Source organism: Wyeomyia smithii, chromosome 3 (assembly GCF_029784165.1).
Source record: "Wyeomyia smithii strain HCP4-BCI-WySm-NY-G18 chromosome 3, ASM2978416v1, whole genome shotgun sequence".
Taxonomy (NCBI): Eukaryota; Metazoa; Arthropoda; class Insecta; order Diptera; family Culicidae; genus Wyeomyia; species Wyeomyia smithii.
The window spans coordinates 197,632,329-197,652,679 of record NC_073696.1 but is presented as its reverse complement, the minus strand read 5'-3'; the positions used below and the strand labels follow the sequence as shown (position 1 = coordinate 197,652,679).

At 38.9% G+C, this 20,351-nt stretch overlaps 1 protein-coding gene across 5 annotated transcripts in view; it reads right to left on the bottom strand.

Annotated features, from left to right (window-relative positions):
* LOC129732077 (uncharacterized) overlaps positions 1–20,351 on the bottom strand; it is a 332,272-nt gene that overhangs the window by 226,124 nt on the left and 85,797 nt on the right. For all 5 annotated transcript variants that reach the window (XM_055692571.1, XM_055692570.1, XM_055692573.1 and 2 more), the window contains exon 3: positions 15,522–19,525. In XM_055692571.1, the coding sequence (XP_055548546.1) occupies positions 15,522–19,460 (3,939 nt within the window). In that variant the 5' untranslated portion in view covers positions 19,461–19,525. The remainder of the gene's footprint in view (positions 1–15,521; positions 19,526–20,351) is intronic.

Sequence of the window (20,351 nt, the reverse complement as noted above, 5' to 3'; positions counted from 1 at the left end):
TGGGGGACCCCATGTTGGCCCTATGAGACAATTGAACGACCAACGAAGCGGAAGGTAAAACCCACCGAGAGTGGTAGACAGCACTGAGTGAGTACGTACCTATAAATAGTCCATGCGCATGTGACCGAAGGCGAGGGCCACGACCCTAGAAAATTGATCGATAGATTCGGATCGGAAATGAAAGAAGTTTAAACGCACAGTAGGAAGATAAGTTAGAAGCTTAAATGGGAAAGGAAAGGGAAAGATAGACTAGGCATAGCGAAGAGAAAGATGAAGTCGAATGTTTGACGTCAAGATTGAAAGGTGATAAATAAACCCCAATGTAACTTGTACCACCGCACTTGTGACTCATTGGTAATATTGTGCGCTATTTCCCTTAGTGTCTGGGGAGAGGTTTTCATGCGGTCCGCGTGACGTTGTCCTGTATTTTATTTTTGTGTAGTACTGGGGAGGCTGACCCTGAAATCAGCCACGATCTCTCCCGATTCTTACCGGTGGGCAGATGGGTTAAAGTATAGGACCTTGCCCGTGATAATAACAACTCTCCCGGTTGGTTTAGCGAGTATTTTAACCGTTGCTTGAAGGCACGGGGTTTAATGTGTGCACAAGGTCATCTGACGTGGTTTTTCTGACGGAGTACCGCGATAGGTGTTAGAGTCGGCCAACTGTTTCCCCTCCATGGTATAGGGATAGAAAGGAACCCTCCCCTAAGTGTCTCACGCTGGGCAATCATCGTGGTGGGTGGTCTCTCTTAGGAGAGTGGCGCTTAAGCCACCCACTTAGCATCGGGGTGCAGAAAGGTGGGCCAGTTGCAACATGAGCTTTAGTTTTAAGATTATGTATAAAAAGGAGATAACTAACGTAATTCTGTTTTCTCGAGACCGATTTTATTATTATTATCATTATTTCATTTCAAAAATACCATAAACGTGGTCTAAAGGATGTTTTAAGCAACAAGTGACAAATCAGTCAAATAGTCAAATATCCTGCCACAAATTTATTTATTTATTCATTTCGTCAATCAGAAGTAGACAATATACAATATTCTAATATTCTAATACAACGTTTACTTAAAAACTATTTTTTTTTCAATAGGCGTTGCGATTGCGTATTGAGCTAAAAAAGTGTTTAAGTTCATGCCGAGACATTGTAAAGTCAATAGTTTCGCAGTATTGATTGTAAGTGACCATCATACGATTCAAGGGTTCGAACTTTGCATAATTTGTGCGGTAATGATTGGTGGCAAACGTGTTTCGGTTTCGAAGTTGTCTAAGAGATGTGTAGAAATTTAGCTTAGATAAAAGTGTAGCTGAATCAATGCGCTGCGAAACGATGTCGTTTACAAATCACGACGCTCTTTCAACGATTGTATGTTTATAAGCATGCAACGAGCTTCATATGATGGAAGAGGAAATGATGTCCAACCTAATTTACGAAGAGCATACAGTAGAAATTGCTTTTGTACTGATTCTATTCTTTCTTCGTGTGTGATTGTATAGGGTGACCATACAATGCTGCAGTATTCCAGTATCGATCTTACATAGGCTACATATAATGTTTTGATGGTATACGGATCCTGAAAGTTGTAACAAAAGCGCTTTAATAATCCTAGCATGTTATTAGCTTTGTGGATTATTGTGTTGTAGTGGTCAATGAAGGTTAGTTTGGAGTCTAAGACAACTCCTAAGTTCCTAACTCTTTCACAATTTGCTACAGTTTGGTTTCCTAATGATATTGTAATGTTTGGTGTTGTTCTTTTTCGACAGAATGATATGTGGTTGCATTTTTTAACATTTAACTCTAGTAAGCTTTTTTGACACCATGTGTAGAATATGTATAGTTCATTCTGGGATGCATTGATGTCTTCCTTATTTCTTATTTCCAAAAAGAGCTTCATATCGTCGGCATTAATTAACACTTTTAGTTTTTTGAGAATAAAGGAAATGTCGTTAACGTACAAGATGAAAAGAAGAGGTCCTAAATGAGAGCCTTGGGGGACACCAGAAGTGACTAGAATCGGATTTGAGTTTTGTCCGTTAAGTTTAACTATTTGTTGGCGATTGGTTAAATATGATTCGAGCCACTTCAGGAGTTCTGGCTCAAGTCCCATTTTTTGCAATTTGAAAAGTAGCATTGGTATGTCTATGCGATCAAATTCCTTACCGAAATCTGTGTAAAGAGCTTCTACATGGTTTCCATTATCCATTGCGTTCAATGAATAATTTATAAATTCAAGTAAATTGGTCGATATTGAACGGCCCTTGAAGAAGCCATATTGCTTCTCAGTTATTCGGTTTTTAATTTGGGAAAATAGTTTTTCATTTACAATTGCTTCGAATAGTTTAGGAATGTAAGAAATTAGGGCTATTCCTCGATAGTTACGTTTGTAGGATCTCCGGCCTGATTTGAAAATAGGCACTGGAAACGAGGTTTTCCATTTTGATGGGAAGCATCCATATTCTAGTAACATGTTGAAGAGCCAGAACAATGGAGCTGTAAGTTCCGTTGCAAGATTTTTCATAAATACTGGCGGAATTCCGTCAGGACCAGGACCCTTTGAGGCATCTAAGCTATTCAACGCCTGAAAAATATCCTGCATATGAATTTGGTTTACACCAATATCCCTCGAGAAGTTTGGATAAAATGCAAAATAATAGTGGTCGCGATCCTCTTCAGAAAATGTTGTATAGATTTCTTGGAAAAATTTCGCAAAAAGATTGCAAATCGTTTCCGAGTTATCCCCGACATTTTCGTCAAGATGCGTTATAGAGGGAAAATTGCCAGATTTTAGTTTAGTTTTCACGTAACTATAGAAGTTCTTCGGACAGGATTTTATTTCAAGTTCAGTTTTTGCATTATATTCATCAAACGCATTACTGATGGCATTATGTGTAATGGACATTGGTTGACATTGCAACAGATCCCAGTTAGGTTCGGCTCGTTTTATATAGTCTAATAAAAAGTATGGTCGAAAATTGATCAACTTCTATTACCGTAAAATTTTAAACATGAACACAAGATGTGTGTGTATAGTATCATGCCTTATGTTTAATTTTGACATTCACTCAGTTGTGAAAATGACGTCGAAGCAAGAGAAGCAACGCATCAAAATTTCACTTGCACATGGCGAAAATCCGAACTACGTCAAGTTTGCAAAATTGTTGAATGTGGTCAAATCAACTGTCATCAACGTAATAAAAGCGTTTGGAGAACGTTTGTCGACTGCCAGAAAGACAGGATCGGGGGGAAACCGAGATCCGAAGACTTTATAAATGACGAAAGAGTGACCAGTCGCAGAGATTGTCAAACACATTAAGCTTGCAAAGTTTGCAAAGAAATATCTCGTGTGGCAGGGCATCTGTTCCTTAGGTTTGAAGAGCAACACTTTTAGAGTGCCTAAAAAAACGCCTGTTACCTTTGCTCAAGCAAGATAGTTGTTCTGTTCTGTTTTGACCGGATTTGGCTTCTTGCCATTACCGAAAAAAGGCCGTGGAGTTGCATGCCGTGAACAACGTCTAGGTCGTGCCAAAGGACATGAATCCTTCCAACACAATCGTGCTCCGCCCTATAGAAAAAAAACTGGTCTATCGTCAAACAAAATCTTGTGACCAAACTCTTTGACGGTCACAATAAAATCCTTTGGTCGCTGAGCCAGCTTGATCTTTACTTCTATTTATATTGTATTTTTTTCGTGTTAGAAAACCGCAGTGCAAAGTCCACAATTAACGTTCAACGTAGAACGACGTTCAATCGTAAAAAGATATGCGCAAGTAAATTAAATCCCTACTAACTCTCCCTTCCCGCGAAAAGTAACTTAATAAAAAATTTTGTATGGTCTCGTAATTTTCAAGCTGTTCTTTGTTAAAATAATTGTGAGTCCTTTTGACTTGTTTCCGCTCAGTATTAGTGTAAAATCTGTGAATTTTGTTCAGTGACCAACGGTACAGGTGGGTTGAAAGTCCGCCCAATTGAGTTTTCTGCAGGAGACCATAGTAACGACCCGAAGCTGGGAAGTAGAAAGTAGCAAGAAGAAAGTGATCAGTAACAAGCTCAAGAAGACACGAAAGACAGTTGTCAACGAGAAGTACCTCAAAGTGATCAAAACTGTACAAAACTTGATGGAAGGAGTCAAGAGAAATATTCGGCCATCCGCATTAGCTGAAAAGAAAGCTTGAATGAATATCTTTCTTTTATTATGTACGAATTGAACTCGATGAAGAAACATGATTTGATTTTTTTGGAAAACAAAATTACCGACCGGCACATACTTTTGTTTGACCAATTTCGGACAGTAACATCCTTTAGGTTGCCCAAAAAACTTTTTTTCTCTGAAAACTCTGTAGCTGCAGTAGCTATATTGAATGGTTATGGTGAACATAAATGATAAAATAAATTAAACTTTTGAAAAATATAATCCTCAGTGAAAATTTGATATTTTATGTGAAAGTTCCTGAGGAATAAAAAAATTAAATAATAGGATCAATTTCAATTTCGGTTTATTTTGATATTTTTCACATAGCTATTGTTACTTATAGTACAATTTGACATTTTTCTTTGAAAAATCATTTAATTACCTTCAATTTGATGCTTAATGATTCAAAATCGGTTTGACGGTTCAACAGTTGAACATTTTTTATTGACCAAAAGTGTCACTGTAAGAGCCAAACAAAAACATACAGGTAGGTGTAAAACGTTTTCAAAATTTGATTTGAGTATGATCGGAGTACAATTATTCCAGTAATGTTTTTCATTATTTTTCGGCGATTTATGATTTATTGTTTCATACATAATCGTAAAATACTTTCGATGTAAATGGCCAGTTTAAAACTAATACGGTTGCATTCGAAAGGCATTTTTAGTACTTTTCGGATTGAAATAGGCAGCATATCATCACCTTTCAAGTAATTTACATGTTTTGAAAATTATGTTGAAAAACACTATCTAATCCAATTCTTTTCCAAAATCTATTATTTATTCTTTATATTTTAGATTAGCACATAAAATTAAATTCTTAGAAGAAAATAAAACATTACAGCCTGGTAATCTGCCCATTTTGGCTCGCAATAACCATTTTTTGAAAACCACTGTATCAAATCTATATAATAAAAATAGTCCGGAGTCCACAAGTCACTATTTAACTCAAGAACGGATCAGCGAGACGACGCACAAAGGAGTACCTAGAACAGAGAGCTGGCCAAAATAAGAAAAAAGTTTTTTGTCGCTTTTTGGTACCGCTATATTTTTTCCTGCAGCTTAAATAAATGCTCCACACAATGCCATCACTCGATGAACGTTAAACGGTTTTATCATATACTGGGAGCGCTGCAAACATTGACAAATTTTCAAGCATTTTTTTTTTGGGAATTGAACCATTTATAGTAACAAGTTGTGCCAGGCATCAGAAAAATGACAATTGATCAATATTTTGCAGCGAATGAGTTCTTTATGTTCAATGCTAATAAACCGGTTGACAGAAATTCCGAAATTTCAAAATTATAGTTACTCTTAAGAAGTTTTAGAAATTAGTGATTATTACCTATTTTCGAGCATTTTCAATATTAAAAAAGTTATCAAATCTCGCGGAATCCGATCATATAATCATCGGAGGAATAGAAGTTCATAACATCACGAACACATCCTCGCAAATATCTCATCTGGTAACGTCCGGATTGGCATTTGCGACCCGTTTGAAAAACGTTGTTTATGACGAATTTTGACGTTAAGTGTTCACGCGTACACGGGAAATTAAAAAAAAAACCTGATGGGTACCCTGATGGGTGCCTGCCTCACGCTTAAAACAGTGTTTCAGCTCAACAAAGATGAAATGAGATTAGTTTGAATGAATTTCAACTAGTTTAAGTTAACTTGAAAATAACTTGATGCACAGAATCAATAATCCAGGTAAATAACACTCCGTACAAAAGGCTTTTTCCAACCTACGTAGGTTCCACGAGGTATCATATAATTTGTGGGCATCAAATTGATAGGTCTAAATGAAGATATTTTGCTACATCATTTTTCTGGTAAATTCTTCAGAGAACTGGCTGCACGGCCAACAATAAGCACGCAGTTCTTTCTTGCTCTACGTTTATTTTCAAATGTCTAGTGTTATTTTCAAAGTATAAATAATGCAAGTTGTTAAAAATGGTAAACTTGTGCGTGTTGTATACGAAAGTGATAAAAGTAGTTAACTTGAAGTGCACCCTTTAGTGAAATATCAAAAAAACGGATATTGAAAATGTCCGTTCATACAAAATGTGTATAAAACGTGAGTGTGAGCAGGATAACAATGTTTGTTTGTAGAAAAAGCATGCAAAGAGTGCTTTCTTTTGGTTCGACACAAACAACGTTGTCAAGCGAAAGGAAGGAAGAAAGGCAAAAGAGACAACACCACCAGCTAAGTATCCGTGCTCTTTTTTTTGCATTATATGGATTAGGTACATGTTATTGTGCGATATATTTGCGAGAGCGACCATGCCAGCAGTTATGGAGCTTTCTGATAAATCAGTCACGCACACTCAATGTAGTTTTTGCTTCATACATGAATTGCCTCTGCTATTTCGGGAGATAAATTCAAACCCCTGTAGTGTACCAATACAGGCACAGTTAAAGGGCTTTGTGGCTTTCATTGACGAAAATTTAGAATCTGAGCTTTACGCCGATGAAAGCACCGTTTGAATTACAGCTTTCATGATTTCTAATAGGAATTTTGAAACTTGTTGCCATATTCACGTTGACAACACCAGTAATACTGTGCTGGGATTTGTGTGTGAGGTGATGAATAGACTTATATGTTTGTTTTATAAAAAATCACAGCTGGCAATATTCTAGGAATCAAGCATTTGCTATTGACATTCTTATGTGTTTCACTGTATCCAAATGCAAAATGCGTGCGAGATTGAGAGCTTTTCACATACCTATGTAGTTGCAAACAGCAGGCGCTTACTACGGACTACACAAGTGCACTTAAAGATTTCTGTTGACATGCAGTAAAGCGGTCTGCTTCATATACAGACAGAGCAAGTTCATTTTTTTCCAATTATCATTAGTTTTAGCGGGTCTCAAACTATTTTTTGATTTATTTTTGAGCTGTTGTAGATTCATTTGAGGCACAACTGACAGTTTTGGCAGTAATGTGACAAGAAATAGAAATTTTTCAAATGTAAATATGTTTCGAAATAAACTGGGTTTTCTCTATCTTTGTTTGTATACTCAACATTCAAATAGCTATAATTTATAAATAATATTTTGGGCATTTTGTATAGCTTTATTTCATGATTTTCCAAGCTTTTGAAAAATAATGGAATTGGATTAATATTGTAATATATTAACATTTTCAATTGATCATAATTAAATCCTATAAGTAGATAATCAGATTGTCATTGGTTTGGCCTTTTGTAAGTAAACTCAGTTTGTACTTTGTTTAATATGCATGTTTGCATTTTTTTTTACTTTTAAGCTTTGAACGCATGGAACTCTGCCAGCTTTTTATACTCAATAGGTGTCTTGAGTTTTTCATCTATTAACGGACTCGATCAAGCGATATCTAGGAATTGTATAATTTAGGATTCAAACCACGTGTTTGTGGACCCATCAGTATCTTAACTGTTGGTTTAAACCGGTTTCAAATCGTCGAATTTAATTCACTTTTGAAATTTACGCGACAAACCATATGTATTCGTGCGTGCCCTCACATTACTTGTTAGTTAACTCGGTTCCATTAATCAAAATATAATAACTTTTGTATTTACCTCTATGTTGGTTGGTTGTTTTGGTGTGTTGGTTTAAATCGTGTATGTGGCTCGTGTAGTATAATATTCTGCATTTCAATGGAATATACCACACACCTGTGCGTGGCCCCCATAGCATTTTTTGTCACTCTGACTTAAATCGGTCTCAAATTAGGATAGCTTTATAAAGGCATACGACCAGTATACGGAAAACGTCGTTAGTCGATCTGCTAGGCATAAAATCAGATGCCCTGATGACTGAATATCCGAAGACTCCGCGTCGATACCATCGCATTTTCTACATATAGATTATATAGTTTAGGCGTCGGTATCAGGTCAATCCACGAGAAAGCAATAGGAGTTGCGAGGCGTTAATATCGGCACAACCGTTGTAGCTTTCGTAACATTGTGTAGTTGTCTGAGATAAATCAAGGGAGATACGTTCCGGTAGTTGCATAATGGCTCTATAAGGAGATGTCCGGGTATTCAAATCAGCTCAAATTTAGTCATAGGTCCAGTAACCTAGCGTGTGATTTTTTGCGGTGTTACAGAATGACTTCGGATCACGTTCTGATTTTCACGGTGGATATACAAAACTGGTAGGCGCGATATTTGTTATGATGAACCCGCATATCGAGCTAAGCGTATCGTTTACCAAAACGAAACCTGCTGCAAACCCTTCCCCTTCTCCAACATCCCAGTGATTTCTCGTGGAAGTGCAGAGGTGTTCTCGGCTTCCGATAGAGCGAGTATCACGTCAACATATTCCTATATACACTCCTTCATTGACCTGCATTCGGATGCGGCCGGCGCCGCTATTGCCTAATACATATAAAGATTGGGGTCACCAGTTTTTACACATTGAGGATGTATGTTAGTCCCATGTATCATCCATTGGTTCTCTGTGTAATTACAGCTGATCTGGCAATAACGGAGTAGCAACCGCGGGCGGTCAATCATGCTCATGCTCATGCTCATCATTTTTCTGGTAAATTCTTCAATTTGTTTCGCTGCCCGTTTTGCGAAAACAAATCATTCGAGTGAATTACTTCATCTGCTCACTAACATTAATGAAGACACATAGGCTATGTAAATGTTAACATTAAGTTGTGTGTGTGTGATATTTAGAGTTACTTTTTGATATAATACTCGAACCAGCCACTTCCACTTCTCATTTAAATATTTTCCAAAATATTGCTAAATAGCAGCGAAATTAATTTTGACCGGGTTTTCACTCGAGTTACTCCTCTGTGCGACGTTAATATTTTAATGTGGGTTTCTGGGACCGAGGAAGGTTATTATGGTAGTTTGAGACTCCTTCTTCCTCTGCAAGAGAAGGATGCTATACAAATGAAACATAAATTTCTGCATAACTCAAGAACTAATCATATGCCAAAATGGTGGCTCCAAGACCAGGCTCTAAGGACAGAATCGATGGTGACGGGGAAAATCGACTAGGATTGAATGATAACAGCTCCCCACGGGAAAGAATTGCTGGCTCTGCTCCGCCTAAAAGACATGAGGAGCAGACAGAAAGCAACAATCGGAGGTAATTTTTGTCACCTCACTTGAGGTGGAATCGGGAATAGGTCTAAAAAGTGAAGTGAGCGTGAGAGTGGAAAAGATTTCACCGTGAAGTGACTCCCGTAATAAGCACCAATAAAACCAATTGAGTTTCTACAGGTGAACCTCCATCACGCTAAAGGTGCTTCCGCTGTCTTGTGTATGAGGTTCAAAAAAGACGGGGTGGACATGGCCCGACCCGATAGAACCGTGGTCCAATGAAGGCAAAATACACGGAATCAAATCAAACACATGTAAGTTATTTTATGACGAGAATCAGAGTTCGCGAGGTAATCAAACGCGACATCGTAGCGGTCATGGTCTATATACTAACCACCAGAAAAAAGACTAAAATCGGTTTGGCCTTAGCCTACTTTCCAGGTAATGCTCCTGAGGTCCTTCCGCCTGAGATCGAAGCGTTCGTCCACTACTGTTTGGGACCTGATATTATGCAGTCCTGCAATTTCGAAAAAAAAATCACAACTGGCATGTCTCGGACGTACTTCTTTATCTGATCATAAACACGTCATCTTTGAATGGGAGGGGGGTCAATAAATCAACGCACAGTGTTTTATTTTGCTGATTTCGTGCGCAAAATTAATAGCGCCTTCAAATTTGATTTTAGTGATATACTTTATTCGGAAAAGTTTCTTTGTATTTAATTGTGCTTCTTTTAGAATGTACGATTTAGTGATTAATTCACCTAGAAGTGATATGGAAAATGTATTTTTTCAGGACAGTGAGATAGACGGCTAGTGTCTTCGAAAAATTTGTGGCAAATGGTTTTGCTAGCAACTTTGTCGAAGGTCTCGGACTTCTATCTCTTATGTTAAAAAAGATATAAAAAGTTTTATATGCAAAGTTCACTCAAATCATAATCTTAAATATAACTTTTTTTCTGGATTTTTTACATATTTTATACCTTCAACAAAATGATTAGCCAAACAGAAATACACATTTTTGCTGAACATTTGATCTAGTTATGATTCAAAAAAAAAAGTTATTCAACCATTAACGGTTTTTCAAGGTTTTTTTTTCCTGTATGGACTTCCTCACTGCGACCATAATCGTTGATCTATTGTGAGATATGCCCGGGTGTCTGATTTATCCCGCACTTCTATTTTTATCAATACCGCTATTGAGAAGTGGCATGCTTATTATTATTTTTTGATCAGTGTGTAATGTACTTCCCCTCGTTTTACACGCTTAATGTTCTTCTATACCGAGCCTTCTTCCTCCTGCCAAATATCGCCAACTAGAATTCCCTGGAGAAGTTTCGTCGTGCGTCCTTCTGGCCAGTTTTATTGCTAAGAGGGACTTATTTTGAAGTAGAATACTTCTCTCAGGAAGTTCGGCTACATAGGGATGTAAAATGAAAATCTAAAACCGAAAAGAGTGAAAAATATGTCCAATTTCAAATGCTAATAAATCGGTTAGAATTCGATGGATTTCCTTCGTTTTTGCAGCAATAGATTGGAAAATCTTCTAAGATTCTTCCCAAATGCAGATAATTGTAATTTTATTATTCTAACTATTGTACTATTGAAAATAGTCAAGCCTTGTCAAACCGAAAAATTCGGCCTCTGATTGGTCGTTATATGATTGCTTTCCATAGCACGGTCGACAGAATCATAGACCTTGCCATTTGAAATGTGCAATTTGGCCTATATAAGAGCCTGTTTCACTCGAAGCCGGTCATTATAATTCTAGACTGCAACAGGAGCAGTCCTCCCTCAGCAGCAGCAGTGGATACAGCAGCAGTAGCAGTGCAGCGGATAACGGCCACAGCTGTGGTATGGCAACGGATAGCGGAGCGCGTCTCACCATCGATAACAGGACCAGGCACACTAGCAAATGCATCCAATGAAAAGAACGTTCTGGAAAGCTTTTCAGTGTTTATTTTCCCCCAAGAAATACTTTATTTGCACTGCCAGTGATAACGCAAGATGTGATCGGCATTATATCAAACATTGAATTGAACAACAAATTGTCCTTTTCAGGATGAAATAAAAACCTAATTGAAGAGTTAATATTTTCTCTTAAATCAATTTACACTTTCAAGAAATTTGGAACAGATATATATATATATATATATATATATATATATATATATATATATATATATATATATATATATATATATATATATATATATATATATATATATATATATATATATTTAATCTCCGTATTTCAGAACGTACTGAATTATCTTTTCCTTCAGTCATGAGCACAACATCCGAAAAGCTTTCATTATCAGCATAAAAATTATTTTTTGCATAATCAAAATTCAAAAAGTATCAAGTCCAAATCATGACAAGCAACTATATTATTGAGAATGGTCAATCCTTGTTGAAGCGCGAAATTTGACTGATCTGATAAGTCGTTAATATGATTGCTTCCCAAGCACGGTCAACAGAATCATAGACCTTGCCATTTTAAATTTGCTATTTGTCTGTATAAGAGTAAGGATGGGAATTATCGACTGAAAAGGCTATCGAAAGTTATCGATGATTTCCTACTACTATCGATAAGTTTTTCATCCCTATATAAAAGCATCTTTCAGTCGAAGCCGCAGCAGCGACAACAACAGTCTTCCCTTAGCAGCAGCAGTAGCAGTGCAGTGGATACCAGGCGGATAGCGGCCACAGCTGTGGCATAGCAATGGATAGTGCACTAGTTGCAGCGGATCTCAGCATCGATAGCAGCTGGGCCAGCTGGGCTTAGCATCGATAGCAGCAGCTGATGCAGTGATGCACTTTAGTGAAATGCAGTCTCTGTGCGATAGCGGGCACTAGTAAATGCATTCAATGAAAAGTTGACTCATTTTGACAACACATGAGTCGTCTAGTTTTGAGTGTTAAATCAGCTTTTCACTGTTTATTTTATCACAAGGAATACCTTATTCGCACTGTCAGTGATAACGCCCAAATGTGATCGATATCTTGTTCGATATTGAATTGAACAACAAATTAAAAAATGACTGACACGCAAGCAGCCGGGTTTTCTTTCTTGTAAAAGTATTCTACTTCATCCTTGCGGTCGTGGCTTTGCACACAACCCTCCTGTGATTTTTTGTTAGGAGGAAGTCACGCAAAGGTATTATAGAATTCAGCGTAAAGAAAGGGTAAGTGGTGGGGAGCCTGAGAATAAACTCATACTTAAAAGTCCTTTTTGACATCGAATGGCCTGATTCTACTAAGATTCGAACCCACGACCATCCGCTTGACAAAGCGGACTCTGTAACCTTGCGGCTACGCAGCTCCCCTTTCAAGGGTTAGTTTAACATCAAATTACTCAGCCGTACGCAAAAATACGCAGATACCTTTTTGATGTTCTGAAAGCACGTCTATTCTACTTCCAAAAGAATATAAAATCATTTGTCTAATAGAGTCTTTTCGATTGTTTCAATGAAAAAAATCTTTTGCATGAAAATTCTAACTTTATCAAATAACTTTGTTGTTTCTAAATATTGCGTTTTACAATCTTCACCAAAAATATAGATCCAATAAAATCGCGTAATTTTTTAGAAGGTCATAGAAATACAGAAAATCATGGGAAAGAGTTAGAATGAAGAATGGGCATGATTAGATGTAAGCAAAACTAAACATTGGTGCTACATTTCGTATCGGAACTCGACCTTCTGTTTTAATAGGCAAATAAATAAAGACAAACTCCAAAGTGACAACTTAAGCTTCTGTCAATTTAATTAAGTTGGATATATAGTACTACCTAACATGAGTATCACCCACTGTATTACCGATTTAGAAGCAGGCAATCCCCAAACTTTATTCTGAATTCCAAAATGGTGGCTTCTGTTTTTCTTATTGGTTCAGTCTTAGGTAACTAAATTATCCATCTAAAAACCTAATTAAGCAGGATCTGAGATGACCGTTAATTTTTCAATCACTTTTCGTTTTTTAAACCAATCGCTTTAGGTTGGATCTCAAATTCAAAAAAATACTCAATACAGATAATATCTTGAACTATAGCACGTTATACGCTGTTAGAGTGATAGCTGACAGGAGGATATGATAAAGTCGATAAGTAAGGAAATAGGTTACTTAGTCTGAATGAGAAGACAAAAAGCACTATAACACGGAGCAGGTAGCACTATCTCAATTAGTAGCACTGCAAAAGAGTAAAAAAAATGTGCGAACAGCAAAAACGTCCGGACAATGCCACAAAAGATCAAAAAACTACTAATCGCAGTGGGATCCATACAAAAAAAAAGTCAGTTCAGATTATTTTTTGGAAAAGGAAGTATGCAAAGTTCAGTAAGGCCTACACACCCAGAGAGTTTCATTGGATTCTAAGAGGGTACTGCCAACATCTGGTTGAGTTGGCGCAATATTCGTCTATTTCACTAGTTACCAGAGTTACGCTCGATTTTATCACGCTTGTTCAAAACGTTTCAAATACAGTGTCAAATAATAATGAATGCTAAAGGCTAACAAAATTACTTTTTTGGCTCTGAGCTACTTTTTTACCGTGTTTCATAACACTAAGTTAATAAATAGTAATAAAACTGTATCACTAAAAAAAACACAAACAACACATATCAAAAATCATAGTAAAATATTATTAGGAAAAAGGAATGACAGAGTAATTTGAAAAAGAAAACAATTATATGCACGAATATGCTGTAAAATAATGTCTGTTCGTAAAAATGTGAGAGTGGTTTGAGGAAATGACACGGTTGAGAATGATGAAATTGAAGAAGGAGACAGTTTAAACAATTCTATTTAAATATCTTCATCAAATGAAACTAGTTTAACGGACAAGAACCTCCACATATCATAAGCTATCGAGTCCCTTAACAACTAATACTCAAATAGGCTGAAATGGATAAGATTTAACATTCGTTGGTTCTTTCTTTAAAAAGAAAGTACGAGAATTGAAGAAATATATGACAGTTAAACAAGCAATTTTCTTTTCTTTTTAATTCAATAAATAAATAATCTAATCTTAAAAAAAATTCAAAACTTTTTTTTTTGCAAATGTGGACCTATTTGAAAAATTCACTGAGAATATACGTATCGTTATTCTTCATGATTCTGATTCTTTGTCTTCTCTTCGAGTTTCATGCTCCAAATTTTGCACGTTCATAATTGTACAAATTTAGGCTCATAGTAACGAGAATCAATTTGTGTGTAACTAGAGAATTAAAGTTATTCATATGCATGAAAAATATTATTCACATTGGTTTAAATACAAGTATAATCAATTCTGATTTCATTCAATCACTAAGAAATTGGTACATTAGTTAACTAAGAAATTGTATTCGCTCATCGAAATTTCTTTTGGGTCTAGCCAGAAAGGTATTTCTTAGTTCAAAGCTCCAAAGAGTCCTGCAATGCAAATCTAAACCAGGCATATAATTCAAAATAATTACAGGAAAAGTTTTTAGAAATAAATGCGCTTTAGCAAAGTATTAAAACATAATTTTGTAGAACTACCTTCTTCCATTTTGAAAATAAAAAAAAGTATCTTCTAGGTTTAGGCGTGTGTAAAAAAATTGTATGTGCAAAACACAACAACAAATTCACCAAATAATTTTTGAAAATTATTGAAAACGGGAAGGACTGCTGATTAATTATCACTCGAACGGTTCTTCCCAACCAGGATTTGAACGGTTTCACCTTTCACGTTCACAATGAATATTCAACGCAAATCAAATCAATAAATCAAACATTCTAAGCGAACCTTTATCCCGCCAGCCTCTCGATTTTGCCTTTCGTCGCCATTTTAATACGAAAAGCCGGGAAGCTTCCTTATGCTTCCCAAGTTCAATCGATTAGATGAATAATTAAAATATACTCTTCAAGAAGAAAGGAGAAACTGAGTACTGACTTAGTAGCTTTACGTTTCGAAGAGTGCTTTTTGAACGAAAATACAAGGTAAATTGATTTAATGCATGCACGTGGTAACTACGAAGATGTAGCACGCTTGCTTTCTGACTCACTCATTTCATACTTGTAATTATTGCAGAGGATTCTGTGGTCTCTAGGAGCGGCAGTTGGTAGAATAGAATAAAATTGAGAACCTCTCATAAATATAAAGGTATCTTATCTGAGAAATACCGAGTATTGGAAAAATATCTGGTGCTCAACTGAATTCTTGTTGTGCTTGCATCAAACTACTGAGAAACCATGCGCCCCCACCGTTAATACTATCCCACACCCTCGCAAGAAAAAGCCTCCCGTCCGAAGTTTTCCCGTCACTTACCGGTGGCGTCCGTCCGTCGTCCGTGTAGCCGCAGTTGCAGCCTTCGTCACAACATATTCTAACGAGCTCATGTTCGCCGCAGGTGCACGGCTCCTCGTCCTCCTCGTCGTACGGGCAGTCCTCCCGGATCAGAATGATGTAGTCGGCCTCGAAAAACTCATTTCGCGTTTCATCGAACACGACCCGGTTCTTCCGCACCGGCGGTGGCCGGTTCGGTTTCTTCAACAGGCCCCGCAGCGTGCCCGTCGTTTCGCGCATATCGAGCGGCAGCGTGCGGTATATCGGAACCGCCTCGATCACACACTCGCAACCGTTTTCGTCACTAACACTGACACTGGCCCGCTGGCTGTCGCTGGCCCCAATCAGCAAACCGCCGACACTACCGACTTCGCTTTCTAGCTCCTCCTCGAGCTCATCGTAGCAGTACTTAATCTGGTAGACCGCTGGTTCGTACTGGCTCAGGTGACGTGTGTCAAACTCACAATTGGTGTGCGGATCTGCCGCCAAAAGCTTTTCTAAGTTTAGAAACTCTTGATTTTCTTCACTTTCACTCTGCTGGGCACTAAATTCTATTTCTTCTTCTTTTTGTTGGAACTCTTCTATCTCATCAACTTCGTCTTCTGATTCACGAAACACTGGTTCTACCACTTTCAAAGGATCCTCTATGCGAGGTTTCCCATTGGGGAAGATTTTACAGATTTCCTCTGATTCTACACTGGATTCCGGGGTTGCCAAGCTTGGTCGATAATCCTCATCCAAAGGGGTACTCTTCAGCGGGTTACCATCTTCGTCTGGTGAGGCTATGGGCTTATTTGCTTCGTTTTCGGGCCGCGATGATTTATGGTTCTTTAGAGGCTGCTCCTGTGTTGGCGCTGCCCGAGGAGGTCTCGGGGGAGCCCGGGTTGGAGGAAACAAATGCTGCGGTAACAAAGATGGTAAAGATGTCGCCTTGAATAGGGCAGCTGTCTCCGAGCTGCTGCTAATCGAATCAACCGAAAAGGGTGGATAATTGTTTTCACTGACGACGGCCTTGTCGTTTTGGTCCTCGTTGGAAATGTAATTATTCTCGGAGAAAACTTTCTGTTGTTGCTGCCGTTGTTTGCTACGTTCGAGATCAATACAGGAGAGAGAAAGCAGTGAGGATGCTGAGAGGGACAGCAATGATGATGACAACGGAGGTAAACGTGGAACGTTGGATTTGCTGGACAAATGACTCAGCTGATCCTGGGTGTCATCCTTGGTAAGGCAGCTAAGAGATGATGTTCTCCACGATGGCACAAAACTTCGACCCGAACGAGACTGCTGTTCTTGTTCCTGCTCTTCCCTGGCAGCTGCTGTCAGTGAGGGTGTTGATGATGCTGGAACTGGCAATGATTGGGAGGTTAAGTTTGTGTTGGTTTTTCTATCTGCCAGCAGCGTCGAGAGTGAACTCAACGAGGATGATAAATTCTGTGCAGGCTGCCCCGACGATGGAGTCGCAGGTGAACTTAGCGATTCACGTAATAACTTTTTGGTGGATGCAAATCCACGAAATCGCTCCTCCAGCCGTTTCAACCGATTGCTGGCTTCGAAACACTCGTTCTGCTTCTCGCTCAGAAACGACAACGGAGGTCGCAGAAACTGTTCGGAGTTTTTTCGTCCCTCTAGCTCAGAACCACTAGCGCACGAATCTGGACTGCCAAAATGACGTAGGTCAGAATCGCCATTTTCACACACTTGAACACTGATCTCACTGGTTTTCTTGGGCGATGGAAAAATTCCTAGAAATGTTTGTGTATCCTGGTCACGACAGTGGCCTACAGGTTTTTTCTTTTCACAGCTGTCGTCTAGCACTAGTGGATGTTCACAGATTTGGGACTCTGCACGGGTCCCACGGGTAATAATAGCACTCCCACTTCCACCCCCACTATCGTCGATGTCATCGTCGATAATAATAATTCCACTGTCAGCACTGGATGGGGTAACGTTACTGTTGTTGTTCCTACCACTATTAGTATTGGTGGCGCAGTCCTTCAGGATCTTTTCACTCGTTGCGAAAGGTCCGTCTGGGTCTGCTGGTGATTGTCTGTCACCAGATGAAAAAAAATCAAACTCACTTATTCCATGAACACTTATATGAGCATTAAGGGTAACTTCCACATTTAGGCCGTATGCTGGCGGAGCTCCATTGGGTGGCACCAACGGGGGACGTGGCGGTGGGGGAGGAGAACAGGTTCCATAATAATTTTCACTCTCACTGTCTGAGCTTTTGTGGTAGGAATTTTCCTGCTGACTAAAATGGACCTCCTTCCCGAAGCGTTGACCACCGTTTTCGACACTATTCACACCCCGATGCGATGGCGATGGAACTTGAATCGATTTTTCACACAATTGGTGTGATTCCGGAGGATTTTTTGGTCCAAATTCCAGCTGTTCAGAACCAGTAGGTACTGATGTTACAACATTTTCTGCTTCTTTGGCAAGTGGCTGCAGACTACGCTGACTCGAGTCCGTTTCATCGATTCTTGCTGCCGTTGACTCCTCCTGACGGCATTCGGATACAGTTCGGCCCAGCCGAAAGGTGCTCGTCTCGCCAGTGCTGCCATACACGTTCCTAAGTGATTCATCCTGAACGTCAACAATATTGCCCTCGTCCTCGTGGCCACCTCTGCTGCCATCGATCGATTCACGGGATGCACGATAGTCCACTGACAAACGTTTGCCACTGCCGCCGTCGGGCCAGACAGTGTTGGTGTTGCCAGTTTGTGCACATGCGTTTTGCTTCCGTGCGCTCTCAACGCCTGAGAAGTCCTCTGGAATTTCGTCGATTTTCCTCTCCCATGTCTGTGCATCGGAATCCAACTGCTTGTATGTATTGGTACTGTTTGTCGGTAACGCAGTCTGGTGCTGCTCCACAGCCAAACAGTCAAAGAGGGTGCTGACGGATTCTGGTCCATTCAAGGCTCCCCCTGCCAGATGCTGGCACTGATATCGATGACAATGATGATGACGCTCACGACCATCGTAATGTGGTGACGACGAACATGCGCACTCGACCGTTTCCTTTTCTTTTATCACTTTTCGCACATTGCTACTGTTGTTGCTGGTAATGCTACCACTGTCAACGTGACCACTCACGTTCGTAATAGAAACAATGTCATATGTTTGCATAGTCTCTGTTGATATTTCATTACCACCAGCAGCCAGCGTCGTCGCTTCCTCCCGTCGCCACCCACTATCGCACCCATGGGTGATATCACTTACATCCCATTCACCTTCCACTGAAGGTAGTGTTTTACATTCTCTCTCCTCATCTATCAACTTGCCGCTTTCCTTCCGGTCGGGGTTCCCCTCCTCTCCGAACAGTAAATCGTCCAACAGAAACGTCACCTTTTTAACTTTCGGCTTCAGATTCCGTTGTACATCCGGAGCAACTACAATCTCGGTGCTGAAATCAATCAGATCCCCCTCGCCGTCTACAGCCTCCCGTTGGTCCCGTGTCAGCTGATTGGCGTTAATATTGCAGTCGCTACTACTATTGTTGTCTCCCGCCATTCCCGCGGCCGCTGCCGCCGTTGTAGTCGACGTCGTTGCACCCAACTCGAATATGTCATTGTGCCACCTTTCCAGGGTATCGATCAGATTTTGACTAGCAGCGGAGCTTGGTTCAACGTTCTCCGACTCCGGCTGACATTGTTGCTGGTGTTTTTTGAGTGTTCGCTTGACTGCAACCCCCACGATAACAGGTGGCTGCTTGTAGTTCGGCAGGGGTGCAATGAAATCCGACCCATTCTTACCTCCCTGGGAGGGTACAATCGAACTGGAAAGTGTGTCACCGTTCGAGCTGACTAGCGGATCCGATTGCGGGTGAAGCTCGGGGTGGCAGTCTTTTAGCAGGTCATCGATGCTGCTAATGTTGCTGGCTGTCGTTTGCAGCAGTAAATGTTTGAGGGTTTCCATGTTGCTTTGCCGAACGATTATGAACGGTGCCTGCTGTAGGTCATCATCGTGGCTTTATGCTGAATCTACGTAAAATGGAATTGAAGAGAATGAAAAAACCAATTAGTGAAAGGCCAAAGGTGGTAATAATCAGATTGGGGTGAAAAATAAACTTCACATATATATGCATTCTGTAGCGTTCAGGGACGCAAAAAGGGAACTTTGATCAGTTAACCTTATACTACTTATTCAGTACTTCTCTTCGAGCTAGTAGCTTTCTATGAACTAATTCAATTATTGAATTTTCATTGCTTTTCTATTTTAATTTTGATTATTTTTAGACTGTGGATAATGTACATGTTTATTCAGCAGCATTTGAATTGAATAAGGTTTTATTGCCTTTTGTTTGCTACCTTTGGCTTTAAAGCTTAATACGATAATGCCGAAGAATATTCTTGGCATGACAAACTATTACATTAACAAATATAATTGTATATGATTGAACATTTTTAATTTTTTTTGCTTTTAATTCAAAATTTATAAATTAGATGGTCCTGGTACATATAATCTTCCTGAAACCCCCACTAAAACCTTCAAAATAAAACCAAATTAAACACAATAACTTTTCCAACAATTAAACCATATTTGAATTTATAAGAGATAATAAAAATGATGCAAAGCTGACTTCGGCAAAAAAAGACCTCTGAATTTTTATTCTTATATTAAAATTACATGCAATCGAACCAGAGAAACAAACAGAAAAAACGAGAAAGAAACCAAAGTACGCACAAAGTACGAAATAAAAACTGACAAGTAAAACTAAACGTAAAAGCAGAAAAATAAAGCATCACAAGTGAAAAGTAAAAAATAAAATATAAAAACTATATATGAAAATTGAAAAGTAAAATTTGA